This window comes from Carlito syrichta, unplaced genomic scaffold, assembly GCF_000164805.1.
Source record: "Carlito syrichta isolate Samal-C Ts95f unplaced genomic scaffold, Tarsius_syrichta-2.0.1 Scaffold308324, whole genome shotgun sequence".
In the NCBI taxonomy this organism is placed as follows: Eukaryota; Metazoa; Chordata; class Mammalia; order Primates; family Tarsiidae; genus Carlito; species Carlito syrichta.
The window spans coordinates 122,856-135,204 of record NW_007252420.1 but is presented as its reverse complement, the minus strand read 5'-3'; the positions used below and the strand labels follow the sequence as shown (position 1 = coordinate 135,204).

Here is a 12,349-nt window from a genome sequence, read left to right as displayed (position 1 = left end):
AATAGACAAAGTAATCTGCCTTATTATTATTCAGTTAGTTGGGGGTGACAAAGGAATCCCATAAGCATACTTTGATTTGCAGATTTGAGTACCAACTTTGAAGTTAGACACCTAACCCTCTTCTGAGTGACACTTGATTGTTGCTGTGTAGCCAGTGTTCATATCTTTTATTTTCAGGAGGTGATGCTAATATAGTGGGGGTAGAATGGGCTAAATATAGAATTTGCTTTCTTGGATTAAATTCTTGGCTTTATGTAAAATTCTACTAGCATACTGAATTGATTTTTTTTTTTTATTGCATTCAGCAAATCCATAAGCTGAGGAGAGAACTGGTTGCATCACAAGAAAAAGTTGCTACGCTCACATCTCAGCTTTCAGCAAATGTAAGTCACTTTTGATTTTTAAAAATACATTATGACAGATTTTTAGATAGTAAAATGGAATAATTTTAGTAACAAACTTACAATGCCCAAAATGATACAGACTTAAGTCACTGAATAGTGGAACTCATAAAAATTAACCTTTTTGCACACTGAGTAATAAAATGTAATTGGTGACGGATTGCAGTTAAAATGGCTTCTTGTTAATTGTGCTTAAAATGGCTTCTTGCTTTTTATAAGACTGGAAACAATAGTTATAGCTCTACGTGCCACTTTTTTTCTTGTTGGTCATTTTTATCACTCCTGGTGCATAAGTCTCTCTCAAGCCATAATATAAGAGGAGTTGTTAGTGTTTGACTTTGGATGATGAAAATATTCATATGACCTACGTCCTTCAGCTCAATGAATTGAACAATTAGTTAAGCATCCAATTAATTCTAAAAGATGGACTCAGGTCTAAATATGGAGAGCTTAGCTACACTGTGGATGAGATACCATTCTCTCAAAAAACCTTGGCTGCCTTCTCATAGTAGTTTAAAAGAATACACTCTTACTGGTGCCAAAGCAGCCCAGGATGGCAAAAATAATGACAGTAAGGACCATCAATTAAATTAACATTTATTGAATATCATCCTGTGTGCCAGGAAGTACTCAGAGTAGATGCATAATAATAAAGGGGAACATGTGGCATTGTGCCCAGGCCTAAGGAGCAGTAAGTGTTAGAAACAACCATGAGGGGTAAGGAATCGCCTGCTATTTTGCCATATGTCCTGCCTCTCTGACTTGACGACAGTTTGCTCAGTTCTGCGGTGTAGCTTTGGGCCTGCTTCCTGCTTCTACTTCTTTGCTCCTCCACGGAGTTTTTGTATCTCCCAGACAAAGCAAGAATGAGCAGGTACAGGCCTATAGTGTAACCTTGAAGAAGAAACACTCTAAGAATGAAAATCATTGTGAAATACAAGTCCTACAGAATAGAAGTCATTTTATTCACAATGCATGCATTTTTGCACTGTGTTGGAATTGATTTAATTTTTTGAACTTTGGGAGAATCAAATTAATTTTGGATTAATTCTCTTTATTATTTATAGATGTTGTTAGAGGATTCCTAAAAATAATAGCAAGTTTTAGAATTGCTTAGGAAAAACTGGACAATAACAGTATTATTTAGCCTAAATGATACCTCTGGGTTGTGTTTTCCTGCAAAGACTCAGTGACAGACTCAGTGATTAGATTTTCAAAATACTTGCAGATGTCTTGAATGGTCATGCAGTGTTTTATTTTATTTTTAAATATCTGTTGGTTGGCCTCATCATATAATTCAGATATTAGAATAATAAATGACTTCTAAAAATTATGGGAGATGGGCTGATAAAGAGTATTAAAAAAACTATTTCCACTTATATTTTTAAAAACAAAACTTAAAAACCTTTTTATAAGAAACACATTTGATTTTTCTTCTGAGATTCCTATTCTCATTTGTGGTTGTTGTTTTCTTGTGTATTCTTTCAACAGTGTTCTATTATATGCCCATATAGATATACAATACACTTGCAAAGGCTTACACACACTTACACAGTCTCAAACACACACATACACACATGCACACACTCACATATACACACAATTGCTGGAGGAACCAAATTCCAACACAGGGGAACTGCCATGGTGTTCAACTCTGTGCTACTGTTTAGAAATGGAGCAAATATTTTAGAAAGGGGTCATCCATTGTCTACCCACCCCTTCTGTTCTATGTATGTCACACTATTTTCACTGGTACGTTTTTATGATGCTAGAGCACACATTCTCAGCTGGATATTAATATGAGTAACAGAAGAGTCAAAATTGGTTTTGTGCTTTCAAACAAATCTTATTATTTTATGTAAAAAACACAGATATACATGCAGAGCATAAATGAATATCCAGTACATCTATGGCTTTAAAATGTCATAAGGACAGGGGGCAGTTAGGAAAAAAAAATCTATAATGTCTCCCTTGGGGAAAAATAGTCCAAAAAAAAAAAGTAAAAAATACAGAATTAGAGGAAGCAGTGCCAAATAGATGATTTTGCACTAGTCTTTGTGCTAGTTTAAAAAGTGCTAGTCTTGGAGAAAATGCCCAGATTTCTCCAGCTTTCCCCAGCTCAATCTATGTTATCATTAATAGTAATTTTTACACACTGATAGGAGTTTAATATGTATCCTATTTTTATGCACTTAAAAAATGGTAACGTGGTTGAGAAATCTCAAATCATCTCAGATTCACACAAAAACCCGTACACGGCACCTGAATATTTAATTGCCCCCAAAACATGAAACCACTAAAATATCCCTTAATTGGTCAATGAATAAATAAACTCTGATAAATCCATACCATGGAATACTACTCAGCAATACAAAGAAATGAACTTTGATGGATCCCAAGGGATTATGCTGAGTAAAAAAGCCATTTATGGAAGGTCTCATTCATATAATTTCATATATAGCATTCCAGAAATAAAATGATAGGAACAGAGACAGATTAGTAATTGCTAGGGGTTAAGAATGGTGGAGAGAGAGCGGTAGTATGACTATAAAGAACTAGCAAGAGGGAAATGTTTAGTTTTGTATCTTGAATGAGATGGTCGTTACATGTGTGAAAGTCCATATGTAAATCAATATTGAATCCCTGGCTTTGATATTATAATTATATTAGATATATTATCTACAACCATTAAGGGAAACTGGATGTAGTGTACAATGGATCTCTCTGTACTGTCTTTGCAACTTCTTGTCGATATATAATTATTTCAAATTTAAAAATAAAGCACCTAAAGATCTACCACAATTTTTTGGGTAATATCTTGTTTTTAGTTTCCTGGAGTTTCAACCTTATTCCACCATTTAGTGTCCCCTTATTTGGTGGTGATATGGAATGTTAAATCTTGTTATTATCAGTTAAATTTACTTGTTAAAAATATCAGCAACTTTAACATTACAGAAATGTAAATATTGAATGAAAGTCAGAAGATTCAGGTAATGAAGATATGCATTGTCTTCTATGTTTAAAACGGTGTGTTAAAATTCCCTTTTAGACTAAATATTGCACTATCTGAGAATTTATATAAATGGATACATATATAATTGATTATAAAACAATTTCAATGTCAGTTGTATTTTAAACATTGTAAATGATAAGAGGTAGAATCTGCATATTGATGTCCATTTGTGTTTTATGGGAATATTCTTCTTTACATATCCAGGCATTTGAATAACAACTCATGAGTAGTCACCTATTAACCAGAAACCATTTTGAACTCATTCATTCTCTTTAGTGTTTGGTTTATAGTATCACTTTATATTTTATAGACTATAATGAGTCATCAAAGGATTTAGTTAATACTTGACATTCTCTCAGTTCTAAGAAATGCATGTTTGAATTTTATTTAGAGGTTTTATTTGCATTTAATCTGAGTTAATCTGTTAATGTATGTAATAAATATGTACATTTTAACACTCATGCACATACATTAACTCACTGCTCAGTTTAACATCTATTAAATCAATCATAGGGACTGTTTAGTTATTCAATTTATTATTCAATATTCAATTCAATATATTAATTCAATATTATTCAAAATAATATGAAATTCTGTATAGGATTTCTTTAATATAAATCAAGAACGTTTAAAGGTATAATTCCTATTTGAAGGTAGAAATAAGACTTTATTTAATTGTTTGTTCAAGCCACAAGTCAATTTTCTACCTTTTGGTTAAATGCAGGTGTGATCTCCATAATGCATGTATCAAAATGTAATGGATATAATATATTGGATGTATTTCAATGAGTTTGGTTCTGTGGAAAATATCAACTGATCTTTAAAATTTAATAATCATTGTATATATCAGCTATTCATTTTTACTCAATATATGGACTATCAAGACTTAAATGCTTTTTCTTAATTTGGGATATTTTTGTAATTGATGCATCACACATTTGAACTTGGCATGATTATTTTTGAATGACAACTACACAATAATCTGTGTTTTAGTTTTCCTAACTGTGAGATGCATCTGCTTTTTTGCTAACTCTATTTTTTTTTTCCTTTTGCTAAAAAGGGTAGTGGTAAGTCAGAAAGGTATCTGGGCAGCACACCTCTCATTTGACTAGCACAGTAAAGTCTCTGTTCAGTAAGTGCAAATTAAGCCTTCCCCTCCCTCTTGTGCTCTGAATAGAGCTGCATAAAGTCACAGGGAGACTGTAAAGCTGCTTCTACTAATATATCTTTAGAAAGGAGAAGGGGTATACTGGCAGATGCTATTGCCTGGCATCCCCTGAATCCATACCCCACCAGTCATAACCCCATGACTATGTCTATGATTCCATTCTGGTTAAACAAATACATTGCAGACATTATGTACAGTATTTTATTTTGTTTAACATCACAGTATCTTTCTCTACATGTCTATTCAGATTATGTTGTATGATTCCAAAATGAAACGCAGTACATATTAAAATTATCTTCCCTTAACTAATAGTCTTATCTATTTAGTTACCTTGACAGACTTAATCTAATACAAGTCAGGGGATATTCATCATCATATTAATAAATTTTACTTTGACTTGAAAATTATGCAGTTGCTAAAAGAAAGTCAGAACTCAGTAAACCGTGATTAGCAATTCCCCTGAAAATCCATATTTTAAAAAAATCATTTTATAAAATTTTTTCAGGTAAGATATATTATCCTATAACTTTGATCAGTTTTACTTTCAAATTTATCTTCATTAAGGTGATAAAGGTCATCATTGTTTAAAAACAATCCCTTATTGGCTTCTTCTGTTTCTTTTACTTCATTTGGTGAGAAATTTAACCTTTTATTACTTCCAAAGTAATAAAATTAATCTGGTAAACTAAGCCAAGATGATATAAATTTAAGACAATAGTTTACTAACATAATCTTAGCATACTTTTCATTGAAAGCTACATGATTCAAAATAAAATGTTCTTTAGTAAACAGCTATTAAATTTTCTTGTGAATAATTAATGAAAAGCATTTTTAAACAGATTACAAACTGACATTCTAATGTTAATATTTTGTGTTTACGTATAGCTACAAAATGTAAGCAATATAGTTTACACATCATATTCTTTACAATCCTGATTTTTTTTTGTCATATTTTAATTCCTATTAAACTGCTAACATAGTCACAAAGGCTAAAGGGAAGTTATTTTCTTCAAGTTTATGCATTCAAGGACTTACAATCCTGTAATTAAAACTTACATTTCTCTACTTTGAGAGAATTAAAACTTTGCAATATTGAGTAGAGTCTTATGTTTCATTTAGTAAATGTAGACAAAGGGTTTCTGTTAGAACTTTCCTTATTTTAAAACAAGCAATTTTAGTTTTAGTAACCCATTTTATGGTCATTTCTAATAACATAAACTGAAATGAGCACAGATGGCCATCATGAGCCAATATATTGCAAATTAACATATAGGAATGCTTCACGGCAAAGACTAACTCCACTACATACCACCAGAATGAATCTAAAAACCAGTATTAAGCAAGAGAAAACAGTCACAAAAGAATCATGCCATATGATTATATTTGGACAGTTTTAAAAATAGGCAAACTAAACCATAATATTTGGAAATGCAAACTTTGGTATAAAAACTATAAAGAAAAGCAAAAACATAATCACTACAAAAATTACAGTAGTGGTTATCTTTAAAGAAGGGAGAGGAAACAATGGCCAGGGAGGGAACAAGGTAAGGCTTCTAGGGACTCCTAGTGTCTTATTTCTTGACTTAAATGGTAGATGCATGAATGCTACTATGTGATGAATGCACAGTGGGCTGTATATTTTCTTTTCTTTTCTTTTTTTGAGTTGGAGTCTCACTCCGTCGCCCAGACTGGAGTACAGTGGCTCAGCCCGCGGGCTCAGGCAAACCACTAGCCTCAGCTTCATGTGTTCACTTTTCTATATGTGTGGGATTTTTTTTTTCACGATAAAAAAGGTTAAAATATAAGTGAAAATGGAACATAGCCTTATGCTAATTTCTGAGGCTACTGAGTCTGATGTCATCGCATTTCTTGTCATTGAAAAGATTTTAAACTATATTATTTTATAGTGTTATTTAGCCAATTAAATCTGCTAACAAACCTTGATATATAATTATGAAAAGTGTGTGTGGGGTGGGAGGGAAAAGGAGGACATGGAGAAAAGGGAGAGGGACTGGATAAGGAGCATAAAGAATTGTGCTGGCCGGGCTCAGTGGCTCAGTCTTGTAATCCCAGCACTTTGGGAGGCCGAAGCGAGTGGATTGCCTGAACCCGCGGGTTCGAGACCCACCTGGGCAACTTGGCGAGCCCTCATCTCTACAATAAATCTAAAATTAGCCGGGTGTGGTAGCACACGCCTGTAGTTTCAGCTCCCTGGAAGGCTGAGGCAGGCGGAAGGATCGCAGGAGCCTACCAGGTCAAGGCTGTGGTGGCCTGAGCGTGCCACTGCACTCCAGTCTGGGCGACAGAGTGAGACTCTGACTCAAAAAAAAAAAAAAGAACTGCTGCTAGATTGAAGCTTAGTAGGAGTATTCGCTACAAATTATTTTTTTCTCCGTATTGCAGTGTCAGCTAAAGGCAGCCCAGAATAAGTTAAAAGCTAGAAAAAAAGACACCTCTGCATCTTTATGCTAACGGAAGGACTTGGGCATTCTAACTTTTCCCAATAAAGGGATATATTTCCAAAGTCCTAATTCTTGTGATCCATTTAATAGTAGGTGCCTCAGCATTTCAGCTCTACTACAGCTACAAGATGTATTTTATTTGAGTCTTCTCATTCCCTTCTAAAAGGAATGAAGGGAGGGAGGGAGGAAGGAAGGGAAGGAGGAAGAACCAGGTTAAAATACATTGAAATATATCCCAGCAGGGCCTTCCAAATTTTAGATCAGACCTGCCAGGGTGGGTGTTGTGCAATCCAGTGCCTCGTGAAAGATGCAAAGAATTACACAGAAGTTAGACTGAAAATATAATCGATTTAGAAAGTAAATGAGAGAGAGAAAGAGAGAAGGAGTGAGAGAGAGAGAGAAGAGAAGATTCACCTCCTTAAGGTAGGGGAGGGGGCCAGAGCCAAGAAACATGGCAGTCATAGCTCAAAGTACAGATGTCGGAACCATAACTTAGCGAGGCAATGGCAACGCTGCTCAGGATTGAATACTTTTAAACATTTCCCTTGAAGGGGGCAGGTTGTTAAGGTGGTTCAGTGGTGGTCCACTTCATGTCATCATGAAGGGGCAGGTAAACGCAGATACTGACATCAGGTGATGAACAGGAGGCAGATGGGTGGGCTAGTCACAAGATTGCTGCCATGGTGATGAGGTCTGTCTGGGTCATGAAGGGATGATTAGGTGACCTTGGGTCTTATGGGTAGAGGCAAATAGTTAAAATAGAAAAACTAATTAGTACAAAACAAGCTGGAAAAGGGGTTTAAAACAATTATCAACAGCTACTTCTGAGAAACCAGTTCTGTACGTGGCTAGTGATTAGAGAATAAGTTAAAGTGAACTGTTAGAGAAGCATGATAATTCTTTTTTTTTTTTTTTTGAGTTGGAGTCTCACTCTGTCGCCCAGACTGGAGTGCAGTGGCCGCTTCTGGCCACCACAGCCTCGACCTGCTGGGCTCCGGCGATCCTTCCGCCTCAGCCTCCCAAGTAGCTGGAACTATAGGCGCGTGCTACCATGCCCGGCTGATTTTTTTTTAAAATTTTATTGTAGAGATGAGGTCTCGCTGCCCAGGCGGGTCTTGAACCCGCAGGCTCAGGCAATGCACTCACCTCACCCTCCCAAAGGTGCGGGATTACAGGCTGAGCCACCGAGCCCAGCTGAAGCATGACAATTCTAAGCTGCTCATTGGGTATATTGACTCCATGTTAGGTCTTTTCTGAAGGAAAGATCAATCTTTTCCCAAGGATTGACAAAGTTTGTCCCACGTATAATTTATTATAACTTTAGATTGTAAAATGTCAATCCCTATCTCCTTTTAATAGCACAATAAAATTATATCTATTTGAGATAATATACCTGTTGTTCCACTTGAAGCCATGGTGAGAGATTGAAGCACCTCCTCATACTTAATATTCTGGGTTCAAGCTGTTGCACAGTAGCCTACCAATGGAAACTCTCCTATTTTAGAGTTTTAATAAGATTGTCAAATATATCTTAATCATAAGAATTATGGTTATGTACTACAATGTGTATAATTCCCTAAAATTTAAAATAAAACCCCAAAGCCACAAAAGCTTAATGTTAAATAAAATATGATCAAGTATTATTTCTAGCGGACCAAGATATATTTCCTTAGTTGAAGGAAATAGAAAGTAGGAAGAAAAGCCCTTTTATTGAAAAGAGTTTGGAAAGTAAAGACAACTCTTCCCCATTCAATTCTTTGTTAAGTACAAAAAGAGGAAAGATAATATTGTAGCTGTCAGCAGATGTCTGACACTTGAAGGAGAGTATCATTACAATGGAGGAGCTAACAATATCTTCAAAGGTCATCATAAAAGTATAAAAATGGGGAACATTTGTCCATTGACTATTTCAGTGACCTCTTTTGGGATTTTAAGTCTAAAAACTTGGCAACTCAGAACTTTATTCAGTGTTTTAGGTGTCAAATCTCTCCATGATGTGCAAGTCAAAAGGTGTTATTATTTGCAAAATATCATCTTCTTTCAGAAGTTAAACTCACATTAAATGTCAAGAGACTGAAACACTGACTTTTAAGATGTCCAAGTATAGAAATAATAAAGGAATATCTGTGCCAAAGGAGATTCACCAATAAGAGTTGGCCATGATGGACATAGTTAGTATTTAAGGAGTTAGAAAATCTGGAAGTAAGCATTTTGTGAAATGAAGGTTTCTCATCCATCCGCATAAGTGTCTGACATTTAAACTACATTTCTTCCATTTTGTTCACAGGCTCACCTTGTAGCAGCTTTTGAAAAGAGTTTAGGGAATATGACTGGCCGATTGCAAAGTCTAACCATGACAGCGGAACAAAAGGTATGTTCAGGAATTGCCACTGGAGCTTGAAAGAAGACAGCAGGTTGCATAGGATGCTTAAATAGTACCTGCATCTCCTTAAAAATGACACTACTGAGCATTCATTCTATACTAGACTGGAACAATGATAAGATAATGCCTTATATTTTCAGATTTTAATTTACAGATTTATCAGATTAATTTATATTGGAATACACACATGCACAAAGTTCTTTCTAGGCAGTCTATTATTTTCCTTCTGACTGGAGCTATGAAAAGAATACCAAATGTTAAGAAAGAAAAATAGGCTTATAAGCGTTAGAATATTTTAGGAAAAAATTGTTATGCAGTTGACAAGAATTGTACTCTGACAAGAAATTTCAATTACATGGTCTCTAAGTCTAGTCTACATGGACCATAGCTCTAGACTGAGATATGCAGGAAGGATGCCTGGAACAGATGTTAGGACTCTACAAAGTAAGGGGCTTCAGATTACAGCATTGATGGAACCAGGGGAAATTCTATGTAATTTTGTATTAGCAAGAACTAGTTGGCATCTGGGGATGCTGCCTTGGAAGTAAAGTAATTTAAGCTAAATCAAAAACTTTAAAATAAACCTGAAAGATTTTATGGTGCAGAAGAAGGAATACTAAAAATAAAGGAACAGTTCACAAAGGCAGATGTATTAAAAAAAAGTCCACACAACATAGAGAGTATCTGGTCATTCTCTCTGTGATAACCTGTTAACTTATTTCTCTGCTGTGAGTCCAGTGGCCCTGACTTCCTTGTGTATGAGTCAGAGACAGGGGAGGCTTCTGAAATTATGCAGAAATTCTTTGAAAAAACTGTATATATGCATATATGTATATATGGTCAGATGTCCACTGTTTTTATCTAATTCTTAAAGAGAGCCATAATCTAAAACGCTTGGGATATTTCCAGAATCTGTTTCTATGTCCATCTTTAAGAACGAATTCAATTTTGTGTTTAAATTTTCTGTGAGGTATTTCATTAGCTTTACAAAACTAGCATCTATTACCAAATTTTGTCAGTTTACAAAAGTTTTTTTTAATTGAATGAGCAGTCCCTTGAAATCAAAAGAGAAAATCTACTATTCCTATAATTACCTAGTATAACTAGCAAACTGTATTCTAATTTATCCTCTTAGTTCATAGATTTCCCCTGCCCATGAAAGAGAAAACCATTCCTAACAAAACTGTTACAGAAGGACAGCTAACAAACTATTTTTTGAGCTCATAAATTTTCTTACTTTTTTTGGGAGGGGAGGTTGGGGTAAAATTAACCACTTCACTATATAATATAAAAACCTAGCAAATAACATTACAAGGCCTTTGTGCCAGCCAGATGGGGAAGCATAAAAGCATTGGAACCCAGTAATCTTGAGTGAAACCTGGCTGTGTCTATTACAAGCGGGATAATCATGAGCAAATCTAACCTTTCCTGAGCCTTAAACTAATCTTTTTAAAAGTAGGAATATTAATAATAGTAGGTTCACAATGAAAAGTAAGATACTATTATTATATCACATACAGTGGGCAATCAAAACATATTATCTTCCTTTATATTTCTTTCTTTTTCACATGAAAAATGTAAGATAAACCAAATTCATCATTGGGCATATTGCTGAAAGTGAGGGTTAGTATTTAAGTCTCACTATCTTAAGTCGAAAGTAATGGAATTTTTTGCCCTCTTCCCTATTTATTTACAAATATAAAGATCTTGTTTTATATTTGTAAGTACATTTTCTCATAAAAGCTGAAAAAATGCAGAGGTATGTTCATTTATAATTCACATGTTTTAATGCCTGAATATTTAAAAATATATCTCAATAATACCAAAAGTATAATTATGTGCACATTATCCCTAAAATAACATTGCCAAAATTACAAAATTTTCTCAAAAGATATCAGGATGTCTGCTATTGCCCTTATCATTTTTAAACTGAAAATAAAATTGTTTCTGTACACAGAAAGCAAATGGTAGATACACAGCAATGTTGGTAACTAGTTTATTAATCCGAGATTGTAATTTGCCTATTCCCAAAGGGGTTTTGAGAAGCCTATTCAATTACTTGCTCATATGATATGGCATAATTCAAGGGCAACCTGTGAAAACCTTGTTGATAAGGGGTGTCTCTCCATCCCCAGACGGATATTGACTACTGTTAATCCCACCTCCCTTCCCCTCCCTCCCCCCCCATAGTTTCCCACCACTGTCAATTCTTTTCTTACAGTATTACGATAGATGTTCAAGGTCCACTATATCTAACAACACTGTATCTGAGCCTAGATAATTACTCCTGCAAAGCACTGAACTGAATTGAATGTCAAGAAAGCTAAGGCACAAAGGAAGATTGCTTGGTATGCTTTATTCTCATTTTCTGACCGCAAGAGCACAATTTAGATTGAAGAGACAAACTCTTTGGCACTGAATTCAAGGACACATTTATTGCAAAGATTTTAAAATTGGGGTCATGGAATAACAAAAGGCAAAATCGCTGTTCAAATAGGCATCTCTCTAAAAGCTGAGGGCATAACATTTAATCATATTTCAGTAAAGGCATTTCTTCAGGGAGCTGAGATAAAAGAATATGTTGCTTTCTGGTGATGCAACAATCCTGGGAAAGAGCTTGAGAAATAGAAAGTAGAGATTTTTAAACTCTGTTCTTGGAGTTCCAGGGTTCAGTTGCCCATTTAGACATTCATCAAATTTATATTGAGTTTTTACTGTTCTGAGGACAAAACAGCATAGATAAGTATAGAACAATAGATGAACACAACTCTATCTCTCTATCTCTATCTGTAGACATAGATATCTACAGGAATATAAACTATAAATACATACTATAATACTCTTCATAGAGTTTATATTCCTTATATATTTGTATATATATATTTTTTTTCAAATCAATATATTTTATTTTAATATTGTGGG

General features: G+C 34.6%; 1 protein-coding gene across 1 annotated transcript in view; it reads left to right on the top strand.

The window, feature by feature from the left end:
* NAV3 (neuron navigator 3) overlaps positions 1-12,349 on the top strand; it is a 157,651-nt gene that overhangs the window by 86,242 nt on the left and 59,060 nt on the right. The window contains exons 12-13 of the mRNA XM_021716218.1: positions 306-383; positions 9,332-9,415. Coding sequence (XP_021571893.1) covers positions 306-383; positions 9,332-9,415 — 162 coding nt within the window. The remainder of the gene's footprint in view (positions 1-305; positions 384-9,331; positions 9,416-12,349) is intronic.